At 55.5% G+C, this 14,865-nt stretch overlaps 1 protein-coding gene across 5 annotated transcripts in view; it reads left to right on the top strand.

The window, feature by feature from the left end:
- Window positions 1-12,862, top strand: part of Kiaa1614 (KIAA1614 ortholog) — a 35,687-nt gene extending 22,825 nt beyond the window's left edge. For 4 of the 5 annotated variants that reach the window (XM_046419539.2, XM_046419537.2, XM_046419536.2 and 1 more), the window contains 5 exons: window positions 911-1,064; window positions 2,563-2,821; window positions 6,180-6,307; window positions 7,014-7,198; window positions 11,661-12,862. In XM_046419539.2, the coding sequence (XP_046275495.1) occupies window positions 911-1,064; window positions 2,563-2,821; window positions 6,180-6,307; window positions 7,014-7,198; window positions 11,661-11,854 (920 nt within the window). In that variant the 3' untranslated portion in view covers window positions 11,855-12,862. Of the gene's footprint in view, window positions 1-910; window positions 1,065-2,562; window positions 2,822-3,023; window positions 3,924-6,179; window positions 6,308-7,013; window positions 7,199-11,660 lie in introns of those variants that run through there. The other variant, XM_046419540.2, reaches the window with a different exon arrangement.
- Window positions 12,863-14,865: the final 2,003 nt, after the last annotated feature.

Below are 14,865 nucleotides of genomic sequence, written 5' to 3' on the forward strand. Positions count from 1 at the left end.
CTTCAACAAGAGACCTGCCCTTGTGACTTTCTGTGGCCAGACAGACCTGCTTCCCAGGGGGCACAGTGACCAGCAGGCAGAGCTCCTGTAGGGTGTGGTAGGCTGCCCTCTGGCCTGAGTCCCCCAGGACCCTGGCCCTGCTGGGCTGGCTGGTGGTTTCAGCGGGCAGGCTGCTGAAGTGGGTAGGTAGCACCTCTTTGTCCTTGGGAGGGGTCCCCCGTCCGGGGCAGATCCTGGGTGTTGCAGTCTCTTCCCTCAGGGGGCTCTAGGCTAGTGGCTGGTTTGCTCCTGACCACTTCCCATGGGGCTTCTATCTTGAGCCCTTTCTGGGCATCCTTCGAGGCCTGGAGCAGAGAGCCAGGGGAGGCCTTCGCTGCAAGACCTGGGCAAGTCACCTACTCCCCCATGCTCCAGGCTCCTCTGTAAAGGACAATAATGGAACCTCCCAGGAACCCCCAGGGGCCTCAGCACTGCCTATTGCATACAGATGCTCCCCAAATGGCGGCAGTTGTCAAAGCTGTGAGAAATCGTAGATGACAAATTGTTTGCTATCCCAGGAATATAAAATGTCCCCATTTCCAACTATGTCCCATGATATAGAAGGGGCATGACTTATCACAAGCAACACCGTCACTTAAACACTTACTAATCATCTACTGTGTACCAGCTGCTGGCCTGGGTGATGAGCTTCTAGCAGGCCTCAAGACCCCATCCATGACTCCCCTGGCCCGTCCTCAGAGAGCCGCCCCCTCCATCTGCTGCCCCCTCCGCTGCCTCCACTGCTCTGCTGAGGCTCCCACTCCCCTTCCGCCCTCCTGCTCTCCAGCCTCTGAGGCTGGGCCTGTCCTCTCCCCACCTTGGCCTGGGCAATGGTCAGCCTGATACAGGAGGGATGCTATGGCTTTTGCAGGAGGATTCCAGGGCTCTCTCAGCTTGGCAGACACCATTGTCAACTCCATGGGCATTACCCTCTCCCTGGCCTCAGAGGAGCTGGAGTCCAGCCAGGACCTGGAAGAAGGTCTGCAGAGGACAGAGTCCAGTTCTGGAGGGCACATGCCACCTGGGTAAGTGGCAGGAGTAGGAGCCCTGATTGCAGGAGAGGGTGCTGGGTGGGGAGGAGACTCCCAGGATGGTAGCATGACTGGCCTCATTGCCCCCAGATCCTTGGAGTCCCTAGACCATGCCCTAGCCTGGCGGCCCTGACACTCCTTTTTAGTTCTTTTTAGTCTGATGCACCTTGTTCATTTGCTGAACATCCCCTGAATGGCCTCCAGCCCCAGCCACTGAGCTGGTCACAGACCCAGCTGACAGAGTCACAGACCCAGCTGACAGAGTCCCAGCCCTCTGGGTGCTGTCTGGAAGGACTTGCTCCTGACCCGGGGCTTGGAAACCAGATGCTGAGGAAAACTGTTTCTCTACTCTTCTTCAGCTGTGGGTCTGAGTCATTGCCTGGGGCACCTCTGTGGACTGACTTCAAAGCTGTGGTGAGCCTGGTGCTCTGGCCAGGGCCCTCTGTCCCATGCCACACACACACACCTTGCCTGGTGACTGCATGCAACTCCAGGCCTCCCACATACCCGGAGCCAGCTCCACATCTCCAGCCTTCTGTGCACTCCAGAACTCAGCCTGTCTGGCCAGTCCCAAGAACTCAACATCCAGTGCCTACTACCACGCTGCCTGCCCCACCGTGCTCAAGCCCTAAATCTGTCTACCCGCAGCAAGTCTTCCCCCTCCAACATCCCCCTGGCCGTTTCTCCTGGTCTCAGCTGTGGGATCTCCTTTTTGTGAACCTACAGGAGCCCTGGCCTGCTCCACCTGCTCTCTTGTTCCTTCTGGTTCCTTCTTCACACGTGATAATCAGGAGCATCTTTTTAAAACCTTAATTAAATGGCATTATTTTACTATTTAAAAACCTAAAATGGCTATTTCTCCCACTTGGAACAGAATTCAGACCCCTCACCATGGCTGGCCGTGCTCCAGGTCATCCTCCACCTGGTCTCTCTGCCCTCCTCCCATTCCCTGCACCCACACCCTGTGTCCTGGACTCTGTGGTTCCTGAGCCCACGCCTCTTCCCGTCTTGCCCAGGCACCTCCAGCATGGCAGCCTGGTTCCTGCTTGGCATTCAGAATGCAGTGTAAAGGCCATCTTCTCAAAAAGACCTTCCCTGGCCACTGTTTCAACCAAACACCTGGTCACTTTGCTGCACTCACCAGTCACTCATGGTTTTCCCCTTGGCTTAGTGGTCCGCAGTTGATTAGCTCTGAGAGAAGGACCTTGTTTGTCTTATACACCACATAGCCAGGGTCTGGAAGAGGCTGGCACAAAGGAAGTCCTCAGAAATAAGGAATGGACGAGGGGCTGAACCCTAGCTGCCTTTTATGGCGGGGGCTCGCCTAGGCTCCTTCCCCGGGGCAGAGCACCCAGCACAGTCTACTTCCTCAACTCATTGCCAGTTCCCCTCATGAGGCATTGGTGCTGCGGCCTGGGACCCTAAGGTGCGGCCTGCCTTGCCTCCGCCCCAGGTCTCTGCAGCCCGCCTCATCTCCCCTCTTGTGTTTCAGAGCCTCACCAGAGGCCAATGCAGGGCCCAGGGTGCCCCCAGCTACTGCTTCTGAAGCCAACAAGAAAAGGAGCAGCGGCCTGGCCTCCGCCCTGGGGCTGAAGAAGCTCCTCTCAGTCCTCGGCCAGACTTCCCGGCCCAAGTTGAGCAAGTCCCGTAGCTACAGTGTGGAGCAGCTGCAGCCCGCTGTGCCTAGCCCAGCTTCACACACCAGCACCTCCAAAGTGAAGAGAGCCCCGTCCTTACAGTCCCTGCATCTGGTGAGTCCATGGTCCCAGCGGGGGTTGTGAGGCTGGTGGTGGAATGAAGGATGAAAGGAGAAAGATGTGCCCAGGGTGCCTCCCAGGGAGCCCACGGTGGAGAAAGGGGAGCCACTGGCTTCCCACAGCCTATCCGTGAGACTTGGGTTCCCCGGGCCCAGGGCAGGTAGGCATCACTCCAAAGTTCTGTTCTTCTGCCCAGGCCTAGGCTCATCCTAGACTTCTCCTCCTCCCTCAACTTTGCTAACTCTGACAAGTCTTTGGAAGTGCGAGGGCCGGTTATTCTGGAACCTTCTCTGTGGCCACAATGACTCTCTTAATCCAGGTACAAATCACTCCTGGATTCCCTCACGCCTCTTGACTGGCCTCCTTGCTGTGGCCCTTCTCCATATGGCTTCCAAAAATGGTCTTTCAGATGTGCACCACCCCCTCTGAACATCTGTTCCTTCATCACTTATGCCCAAGATAAAGTTGAGACAGCTCTGTGTCGCCGGAGAGTTTCTGTGATCTGTCTGCTTTTGTCTCTTATCACGCCCAACCCCAGTTACACTGGGGTGTGTTATGCTAGACCTCCTTGCACTTCTGTGGTAAGATCACACACGGAGGGATTGAGTCTTCACCTCAACTGAGGCTCCCCTTCTCCGCCTGCTGACGCAGCTCACCCATCAGTACTTCAGGCCCATCTCCCAGGAAGCCACGACGGTCGATCCTCTGGCGGAGCAGGGCCTCTGCTGGGTGCTGCCACCTTCATGGCTGTTCTGCTTTCTCCCCTCACTCCCCTCGCTGAGTGCATTGAGGAAACACCGTTTGATCTTTGCACTGCCAAGGCCTCTCATGATGGCAAACACAGCTCAGCCCTCAGCGCGTGCTGAGGGGGTGGACTCGGGTGGCTAACGGCAGCCTTCCCCCGTGCCACAGTCTTAGCAAGCCAAGCGTGGCTCACTAGCTCCCTACCAGGCTCCGGAAGCCCCGCCCTGTCCTAGCAGTGTGCAGTGTTGTTTCTCCTCTTACCTCCACCTCTCCTGGACAGACTGCGGTAGGTGGCTTGGTCAGGGCATGGGAGCCTTTCATTTCTCAGGCTGCAGGGGAAGAGGATGCCAGCTGAATGGAAATTCCACCCGCTTTCTTTCACCAAGGACAGTACCAGGTAGGCGGTTGGCATTCAGAAGATATCTGCTGGCCAAATGACTGGAAGGCAGAGAATCAGAGGCAGAGAGGGCAAGCAGGGGAGAGGGCCACCGCAGGGCCCTTGTGCTTCAGAAACTCATTTGTGGGACCAGATTAGCGGCCATCAGAGCTTCCATCTCTGTAAAGTCCTCAAGGGAAACGATGACACCATTAGTGAAATAGAGGGGTTTAAGCCGAACCCACAAACAGAAAGCAGCCTGGCCGGGACAGAGCAGGCTAAAGTGCAGGAGGACAGTGCAGGAGAAAGATACATTCCAGAAAAGAAAAAAGGAGATAAAAGAGGAGTCTGTCTCACCCAGAAGTATTTATGACATGTCTCCAGGGAAGACACCGCCAGTTAGCATGTTGGGCCGGCACACTCGTGTTCCGTGGTCGGGCGGTGGCTGCTTCTCTGTGTGGTGCTGGGGATGGAACCCAGGGCACTGCACACGCTGGGAAAGTGTTCCTAGCCTCTTGTTTTTTGAGACAGAGTCTGCCCAAGTTGCTGAGGCTGGTCTTGAACTTGTGATTCTCTTGCCTCAGAGTGGACAGCCGCCTGCCCTCATACACAAACACACCAGCTGCTTCCACCCCTCCGATGGGCTGTGGCTCCTCTCAGGGCCCTTGGAGCTAGTGTCTGGAAACTTTCCCTTCCTCCTCCCTGTTCCCTAGGAAATGTCTGCTTGTCCTCCCAGGAGGACTTGAGCCTGCCTCTTAGGCGTCTTGATAGTAGATCTGCCATCTTTAGATCACTTAGTCCATTCAGCCTGCTCCAACAAATCCCATAGACCAGGCTTTTATACCACAGAAATGTGTTTCTTGCAGTTCTGGAGGCTGGGAGTCTGAGGTCAAGGCTGAGGCCCAGTGGGTGACGATGAGAGCTGCTTTCTCAGATGACTGTAACCTCCCTTATAAAGCCCAAAGGCTGTCTGGGGGCCCACCGGGTTCTGCCTTCACAACCCAGGCACCTCCTTAAGGCCTCCTTCCAAGTGAATGGAGGGAGCACACACATTCAGACCATAGCAACATAGATTCCAAATGTAATAAATAATGTGTGACATTCACTTAAAAGGCTGCTTCTCTGCCTGGCTCCATCAGCCCAGCCCCACCCCCACCTTCAGAAGGGTCTCCTCATTATGTCACTTTCTTTTTGTTTTATTTTTTTGTTTTGGGAGTATTGAGAATGTAACTCAGGGGTGTTTTATCACTGGGCCACATCCCCAGCCCTTTTTATTTTTATTTTGAGACAAGATCTTGCTAAATCGCTTAAGGCCTCAAATTGCTGAGGCTGGTCTTGAACTTACCATCCTCCTGCCTCAGCCTCCTGAGTCGCTGGGATTGCAGGTATGCGCCACTGTGCTGGGCCTCACTGGGTCATTTTCTAGAGTGCAGATCTGATCTCCTTCTAATTAACATAATGCTGCCACTCCTTAACAGGGTGTTTGAGGTCCTTCAGGGCTGGCCCCTGTTCTGACCCATCTCCTACAAACTCTATGACCTCCCCTCCCAGACCACACATATGTTCTAGAACGTGCCAAGCTTTCTCACGTCTGTCCATGTCTTCACTCATGCTATTTTTCTTCTTCCTGGAGCTTTCATTCCTTTCTCTACATGGATAGCTCTTGCTTCCCAGCTCCCCCAGCGACCCCAGACCCCTAAGATGAAGCCCTCTTGACTCCCTACACATCATCCTTGCTTTGCACCCAGCACTCACTACACACCCAGAGCTTCCAAGCTGTCTCATCCCCACTCCCAACATTTTGTGGGCTCTTGAGGGATCATTCCCTTGTTGGACTTTTTATGCACCATGTTTTAATGTACATAAAGAGCAAATTTTTGAACAAAAGTGATCATAAAAGGGATACTAAAGAATCGCAAAATATTTGGCTTTAACTCTTAAAATATGATTTAATTGTATTGTTAAACTCACTTTGTTGCTAATCAGTGAGAAAATTAGATTGTCTTAATGAGGTAACTAATGGTATAAAACTGAATTGTTATTGCAGTTGTTATAACCAACCTTGATGCTTCAGTGTAGGCCCATCTGCAGGAGTGAGTTCTGGTGGGTCCTACTGAGCACTTGGAAGTAGAGAGCAAAGTTTGCACATCACTTTCTTAAGAGGACCTCAATCCTCTGTCAACCCCTGCCCAGGTGGTTTTCTCACCTGCAATATTGGGCCTTTTCCACCAGGTGTCACCCTCCCACCAACATCGGAAAGCTTCCTCCTTTCAGAACCTCCATTCTCTGCTGAGCGGCAAGGGGGACCGGTCCAGCCTGTACCTGGTAGAGGGGCCAGGAGATTCCAGTGCACGAGGCAGGTGAGAGTGGACACAGATGGTCTAGAGAGTAAACTCAGAGATGGCCAGTGGAGCTATAAGCTCAATTCCTTCCTGCCTCAGCATCACGGTCCCTTTAAGAGGCTGCCTGTGCCTCCCCGTTAACAAACCCTGTATGGAGAGGCCAGGTGGAGCAGTAGCACCTCTGCCTTCATCCTGTGCAGGGGGCGCTGAGAAGGTGTGGGATTCCAGAAGGGGTGAGCTGCCAGGTTGGATTCTTCTCTCCTTCTGCTGTCTGACAATATCTTGGAATCAGATGTTCTAGAGTTTTCTTAGCCTAGCAAAGATCTGACTAAACCTCCAGAGACAGGGGCCCCCAGAGAGGCCCTTGACCCACACGTACCTCTTTGCTGAAGCCCTGTGGGCTAGGTGCTCTCACCCAGTGCCCCCTCTGTTAACTCCTAGAAATGTCATATGAAATTACAACTTTCGTTGGCTTCTCGGCTTCTCAGAAGTCTCTACCTAAAAGTCCAGACACCACCGCTGGGTGGGGGAGCTTTCTGGTTCTGCAGAGGCACTGAGAGCCCGGGGCAGGTGTGGTCTCCACCCCAGGCTGCTCTTTCTGCCCTTGTGGTCAGTGGGGCCCCAGCCTTCAGTCCCGGACTCTGAAGTCTAAGATGCCTTGGTCAACTTAAAGCCAGGGAAGGGCTGGGCCCTTGTCCTCACTGTGTCTCTGGTCCCCTCGCAGGCTGGCCAAGGCCCCTCCCCGGCGGGCCCTCAGTGTGGAAGATGTGGGTGCCCCCAGCCTGCCTCGCACCGTGGGCCGCATGGTGGAGGTGTTCCCAGATGGCACGAGCCAGCTGCAGCTGCAGCGCTCCTCAGAGGGCACTTTTGGCTTCTGTGTAGCCTCTGGGAATGGGCGCCGGGACTCAGGTAAGCCTCTCCCCTTCCTCAGCAAACCCAGTCTTGCCTCTTGGCTCCTGTTGGGTTGCTTCTGGCCTTTGGCTGAGCAGCGGAGCTTTGCAGATTCAAAATCTGCAGGACTGGAGTTTGCAGGAGTCCGCACCTGCAGACCCTGCCCGGAAGCTGTGCAGCCCTGAGGGGTGAAGTGAGGGGTGGGGCTGCCAGGTTTGACTCGCTGTCCCTGCTGCTACCTAATGACATCTTGAAATCAGAATCTTGAAGGACACCTTTTCATAGGAGAACGGAGGGAAATCGTCCGTGCTTGCCAGGTCCCAGCTATCCCTTTGATGTGGTTGATGTGTTTCAGCAGCTCCCCTCTCCCTTCGGGTCTGTCTGGGCATGTGGAGCCTGCCCGCCCGCCTGCCTGCCCGCCTGCCCGTGCCACTCTCCAGGTTCCTCCCTTGGGGCTGGCCTCTGTGGGTCGTGATCAGGTGGACCCTGGCTCCAGACTCCTGGCTGGGGCCTGCTGGGTCTTGATTCCACACTGGCCGTCGGGAGACCTGGCCCTCACCTTCCCCTGGCCATTGCTCAGTACCAGCCATCCGTGAGTCTTTCAGAGCAACTCAATTCGTGTGGGCCTTTGCCCAAGGTCTGTGGTCCAGAATGCTGCCAAGGCAAGGGAAAGCTCAAAGCTCTTCCCCAGGTGAGGTGAGGAGGGAAGGAGGGCAGGTACACGGAGGAAGGGGAAGGAGGGGAGGGAAAGGGAGCAATGACCCAGAAAGACATTCTCAGGGCCTGTGTCCCGGGGCCCTGCCAGGGAGGGTTAGTGCTTGCTTTATCTCAAAGTTGTTTAGCCTGGAAAAAAATCTGCCTGCTCCCACGTCTGCAGACGGCACGAGCCCCGGCACCTGTCCCATCCTTCATTATTTCAGCAGCTACATATTGAACACCTGCCAGGGCGGGTTCCAGCAGTACGTGGAGCAGACAGAACCTGACCTCTGAGCTCACATTCCAGTGAGGGAGTTGGGCTGTGTTCACAAAAGGTCTGCCTTGTGAATCACGGATGTGGGATGTGTATGTGTGTGACCTTACAGGCCTCATGTACCTTAGTGAAAGATGTAAGAGACAAACACAAAGCTAGCGTAGACACGCTTTTTAAAGATGACACTGGAGCAGAGACTGGAGGAGCACATTGGTGTCAGGGGAGGAACATTCGAGGCAGAGAGAACAGCAAGTGCCAAGTCCTGAGGGGAGGGGAGTGTGGGCTGCTGGAGGAGCTGCCAGGGGGTCAGGCTGGGGCCCAGCTCAGAAAGGTGGCGGCTGTGCTGCCCTAAGTGACTTTGGCTCTCCCACTGCGTGAGACAGGAGCCACTGGAGGGCTTCAAGCAGAAGGGCAAAATTATCAGATTTACCCTTGAGTAGGGCCTAAAGCCACTGTGTTGAGAATAGAGCCTGGTGGGACAAAGGCCGTCCTGGAGACCAGTTTCAGAGATGGTGGTGGCCCGGACTGGGGTGGCACCACACTGAGAGGGTTACAAGAGGTGGATTCTGGGAGTCTTACAGGTAGTTTTGACTAAGTTCACTGATGGATTGGACATGAGCATGAGGACAGGTCCTTCCTACTCTAGACCTGGGGTGGGGGGGGAATGCCAGTCACACAGGGCGATGGCATTTGTGAGCACAGACTGAGCCTCATCCAGCCCTCCCCAAGCCATCGGCTGCTCCACCTTCTCTGTGCCCCCTCTCCTTAGATGAACCCAGAAAGGCTCCCAGCAGGCCCTGCGGAGCCAGAGAGCCCTGGAGTGGGTGTACTTCAGGGCCCCTGCTGTGAGGTGACCTTGAGCAAGCAACTTTCCCCTCTGAGCTCAGGTCTCTAACATGTGGGATGAGGATAACAGAACCAATCTGGAAGAGTCCGACGGGCATTCAGTAAGGCTGGGAGGAAGGTGTCCAGCACTCTTCTTCTCTTCCCTCTGCAGAAAGAGAAGGTATATTTGGGGAACAGAACCCCAGACAGGGACCAGCGTGCTCTGCATTCAGCTGTCAATGTGCCCATGGTAAACACAGCAGAGCACAGTGGCTCTCTGCAATCCCAGTCACTCAGGGGCCTATGGCAGGGGGATTTTAAGTTCAAGGCCAGACGGGGCAACTGAGGGAGATCCTGTCTCAAAATAAAAATAAAATTAATAAAAAGAACTGGAATGTGGCTCAGTGATAGGGCACCCCTGGTCTCAATCCCCAGCACCAAACATGAAACAGAGAGCCCACAAAAGGGCATGCCCCCCTACCCCTCCAAAGTCTCTTTGGCCCCTTTGTAGGTGGAGAGAGCCCTTCCCAGACTTCCTGTCCTTGAGTGGTGATGGGCAGGGTCTGTAACCACCAAGGGCTCCTTGGGCTCCTCCTGGTCTGCTCCCCTTACCACACTGGTCCTCCCAGGTGTGCCCTGCTCCTGCTGCTGCAGTTGGCCCCTGGTGTCACACAGGGATCCCTGAGCACAGGGAACGTGGCAGGTCTGGTGCTCCTGGCCTTCTCCAGCAGCAGTTAATTCCCTCAGAGGGCCGTGAGCTGGGGCTGGTCTGGCTCCTTGCTAAAAATGTCAGGATGCCGGTGTTAACTTGCTGGCTGTCACCTCCCATTCTACACCAGCCTGTGAGGACAGCTGGCTTTGCCTCTGCTTATAACTGCTGTAACAGAGACCCGCATCCTCAACAAAAGCTACCTCCAGCAGACAACAAATGCCTGCAAGAGCGGCCTCTGTCATGTTGGTTATGACTGAGTTGGGACACCTACCCGTCTCCCCCAAACGCCAGAGTACGGTCAGCATTCTTCTGGGGTCTATCCTTACTCCCCACCTGCTTCTCCCACTGCGCATCAGACGCTTCCCCAGAGTCACTGGGGTTCCCTCCATCCCTCCCCCATGCCACAGGTGTGGAGAAGAGCAAGCAAGCTGCTCAGATGCCATAGAGAGGAAGTAAAGAGAGGGCAAGGCCTGGCGGAAAGCCCCGTGCAGCCAGGAGGGCAGACGTGCTTTGAGGAGGGGTGACGGAGCCTTGCTGGGAAGGTTCAGCCTGTCCAAGAAGCAACCAAAGGGAGCGCCAGACCCCAGGCCGGGGAACGTGTGCAGAGCCCTGTGTGCAGAGCAGAGCCCAGACCCCCGGTGCTGCGAGCAGGAGCAGGGGCAGGGGCTGCTGCAGACCCCAGGCTCAGAGGCTGGCTCTGAAAAGCCAGACTGAGGCCGAGCTGGACCCGGCTCCTCCAGGCCACTAATCCAAGGTGCCATAGATGGTTTCAAACCAGACCCTGAAGAACTAGCCAGATGCCCCTTGGGGTTCTTGCTGTGCACCTGGTTCTAGAAGAGGAAGTGGAGACGGCCGTGTGTGGGCAGCTGTTCACGTCTCCCATGTGCAGCCAGCTGGGCAGGGCTGGCAGTGGGAGGGGTGGAGGCTGTGCTAGGCTGCCCAGCGAATTCCAGTGTGGTCAGCTCCACAAATGTTGTCCCTTAAGGTCATCCCCTGTAGTCCTCTAGCAGGTTGGGCTAGGCCCTTAGACCCCTGTGGTCACTCAGTACAGAAAATGGGTAGTGGGATCCAGCTTTCCCTGAAAAAGCTGTGCCTCATTTAATCTCAGATGGAGCAGCTGATGGCGAATTTGAGAGGGTGTCCAGCCCTCAGCTGGATGCTTTTGTGCCGCTTGGCCAGCAGAGGACAGGGGAAGCCAGCCCAAGTCTTGCAGGGCCTGCCTCAGCAACATGGGCTCCCTGAGAATCAGCGGCAGAGAATAGGCAGAGAAGCACTGTCCCCTGTGCTTGCTGGGCACCTTCTAGACACAGGCAATAATCATGCTGGCCAGGCGGGGCCTCTTCACATGGAGGGGAAGGGAGGGGGTGTGTGAAACAGAAGAGTAAGCCATCGTGGCTTCTGAAGTATTTTTCCTGGGCTTTTGCCCAGATGCCTCAAAATCCCAAGTGAGGAACTGTATGTGAGTAGGACAGTAGGTCAGTCCCAGAGGTACCATGTGGCAAACAACTGGGCTTCAGCTATTTCCACTAACACCCTGGCCATTGTGCTGGTCCTGTGCCACTCAGGGTGGCAACTGGATCTATTTATGAGTCCCACTGAGTTCCAGGAACCCAGTAGGCATTTTAAAAAAAATATTTTCTTCTTTATTTTACATCTTGGAAAAAGATAAGATTAATTCAGTCACACTGGGGTGTGGATGAACAACACCATCCTCAAGTGTTTTCACTTTTAAAGAGGAGACAGAGAAATGGGCTTATGCCGTGGAAGAGACACACTCTATCTCAGTATAAAGCCAGTTGTTGCAAGATAGAACCAGGTGTGTGTGCATGTGTGTGCGTGCGTGTGTGTGCACGCGCTTGTGCGTGCGCGTGGCCGTGCCCCACACCAGCCCTCTCCCCCTGCGCTTGGACACACCTGCAGCGCTGCCAGCTCTGACTCGGGTCTCACTTGCTGCAATCTGCCTTGTTTTGCAGGGCTCTACGTGCAGGAGATGGCTGACCTGGACACTGCCAAGCTGTACTCAGGGCTGCTCGGGGTGGGGGACGAGATCCTTGAGGTGAATGGGGCCAAGGTTGCTGGGCTGGGCCTGGCTCACGTCCAGGAGCTTCTGGCCCACTCAGAGAGTTTGTCACTACGTGTCCTGCGGCAGAGGCCTATCCCACGGTGACCCAGAAGTGCAGCTGGAAGCTCTGAACTGCCCCGGGATTGAATGGCTGGAATGCACTGAAGAGATACTCTGTGGACCGTTTTAAACCACAGATGATGGTGACATGTAGCCCCTCGGGCTATGGCAGGGCTTCTGTGATTGACTCCCCTAGGGCCAGAAATCTGTTGGAGATCATTAATTTATGCAGAACTGGGGAAAGAAAATCCTGATGTCCTTTTATGCTCGAGGTGATGGCAACATTGACTTGCCCCATGTTGGGGCATATTGGAAAGATTCCATGGGTCCTTTATTGGCCCTTGAGAACTGGTCCCATTCCCCTTCAAAGGTGCCCCTAGTCCCCAACACTGCAGAACCAAAGATGGAGGCCATATCAGCCGTCTCTCCTGGCTCCCACTCACCACCTTTGCTCCTCATCCAGAAAGGGACACAGCATCCTGGAGTAATAGCCAGCCAGCCAGCCAGCCAGCAGATACCCCAAGCCAAACCTCCAAACCTGTGGCCTGATGAAGTACTCCACCCCCCATCAGGATGTGAGAGTATTTGGAAGATGTTATCTGGTATCCAGAACCTTAAGAATTTCTAGGAATTTTTTTTTAATGATATGTAAGGGGATATGTAGGGGGAAAAGTGAAATCAAGGCCAAGTTCAGGGAAGTACAGCTGAGGTGGGCAGAAGCTGGCCCGTGGGTCCGCCCCGCCCCCCGCCTCTGCTCCAGTTGCTGCAGCCAGGCCAGGAAGGCCGCGGCTTTGTTCTCCCGTCCAGCGTCCAGCGTGCAGACAGGGCTGCAGCTGGTGTCCCACTGCCCCCAGCTGCAAGCTCCCTATCCAGACCTCCCTGGTGGCAGCCGTGGGTGGGCAGGCAGGCAGCAGGGAGGCTGCAGAGAACAGGGGTGGCCATTCCACCTGGGTGCTTCCTACGCTGGGCTTGGATACGGCCAGAAGGGTTGGGGTTCTGCCCGTGTGTGGCCATGCGTCAGTCTTAAATTATTAAAATGCAAGCTGAAACTTCTCTGGGCTCACTTGGCTTTCACTAGCCCTTGGAGGCCTGGGACTGGGCAGAGGCAGGAGGGTGGCCAGTGAGCCTGCCAGAGGCGAAGGCGGGGGAGGCCCCCAGGGTTAAAGTCACAGACAATGTAGATGCAGAAGCCTCCAGGGAGAGGCCTAGGGCTGGAAGAGGAGCCCTGGGTAAGGTTGAAGATGGGGAGAGACAGCCCAGGGGCGTGGCTAGGTGCCGCTGGGGAGTGGGCTAGGCAGCCTAGAGCCATTTTGGAACTTGCCTGGTGTTAACTGTGGTAAATAATAATAATAACACAAAACCACACACCATCAGCAGGCTGAAGTGAGTGTCCCAGGCAGCTTTCAGGGGCACAGGGAGGCTAAAGAAGACTGTGGGTGAGGAAGGGCCCTGGTGTGGGGAAGCGAGCCTGAGGGGTGATGACAGGTGACCCAGGGCCTCAGCAGCAGAACCAGTTAAAGTCCCTCTCACAGTGGCCTGGAGGCTGGGGCTGAGATTCCACCTGAGCCCAGAGGCTCAGAGCAGGGGTGAGGGAGGGAGAGCAACAAGCTTTAGGGGCTGGGGCACCTCAGAGACAAACGGGGCCCCCTCCCCACCCAAAACAGCCCCACCGTTGGAAACTACAGCCGAGGAAACCCTGGCAGCTCCAGCACCCCTCAGGGTCATGAAGCAGGAGAAATTTCACCTTGAAAAGGACTTCAGGGCTGGGGGTGTAGCTAGTGGTAGGGGGCTTGCCTAGCATATGCAAGGCCCTGGGTTCCATCCGAGCATGGCAAAGGGCAGGGGAGGGTTTCAGGGTCCAAAAGCACCCTGGGTTTTCTGGATGGCAAGGACTGCCTGCCTTCCTGCCTGAGGAGCTGGGGTGGGGTAGCTTTGGGAGGAGGCAGGGAAAGTCTCTGGGGAGGAGCTCCTGCAGCGGCCACCCACCAGGTGCGGGCCAGGCCTTGCCATGTTTATCTAGTCTTTATTACTATTACCATTTTTACAGTATTGGAGATTGAATCCACGGTGCTTTACTACTGGGCTAAATCTCCAGTCCTTTTCATTTTTTTTTATTTTGAGACGAGGTCCTACGTTGTTGAGTCTGGCCTTAAATCTGCCATCCTTCTGCCTCAGCCTCCGGGGTGACTGGGATTACAAGTGTGTGCCACCATGCCTGGCTTAGTCTCTAAGATAGTTCTGCCGGGTAGGTCTTACTTACTGCCTTCATTTCACAGGGATGGAGAACCAAGTTCAGGGCAATGGCCAGGCTCTCCTCCCCTACCCCTGTGATTTGGGACCTATTCTTCCCACTGCTGTGCCCCCCCCCCCATGCCAGAATAGCCTAGAAGGAAGGGGAAAGGCACCCAGGACAGTGGGTGGGAGGCACCAACTTTGCTTCAGTGACCCCTCAGGGTGAAATAAAGCCCGGCCTGATTGTGTGCCGGGAGGGACTCCGGTTCTTCCAACCTCCCGTCTGCCGCTGCCATTCGCTCTGCTTGGGGAGCTGCTGACGCGGAGGCCCAAGGCCTCCTCACAAACAGGACCATCAGAACCTTCCTGGTTTATTACCAGGAGCCAAGCCTGGTGCCAGGCAAGAATGGGGCCCTGCGGAAGACACCCAGTCAAGCACAACATGGCCACACAGCCTGGGAGGGCAGCAGAGGTCCTGGAACCCTGTGGCCCTGAGGGAGGTCCTGCAAAGGGCAGGTGATTTGGGGGGAGGTGCGGGTCTTGTGAGGGGAGCGGGAACTTAACTGCAAGGACAAGGCCTCAGGACAGAAAATCCAGAGCCTGTGTGAAGGTTCGGTTTCCCCACATAGAGGGACCCATGTCCCCAGAGGCTCACAGGATGCACCTGATATTGGGAACACACAGAACAGAGAGGCACCAACGTTAGCCTCAGACCTGTCAGTCTTCAGGTGTGAGGGGAAGGAAGCAGTTCAAAAGCCACCAGGAGAAGCCGCCTGTGTCTCCTGGTGCCGGGTGCAGCGGGAGGGAGGAGGGAGTTCTGCTGA

The sequence above is a fragment of the Marmota monax genome, unplaced genomic scaffold (assembly GCF_021218885.2).
Source record: "Marmota monax isolate L192 unplaced genomic scaffold, Marmota_monax_Labrador192_F-V1.1 WCK01_AAM20220418_F8-fsc00209, whole genome shotgun sequence".
Taxonomy (NCBI): Eukaryota; Metazoa; Chordata; class Mammalia; order Rodentia; family Sciuridae; genus Marmota; species Marmota monax.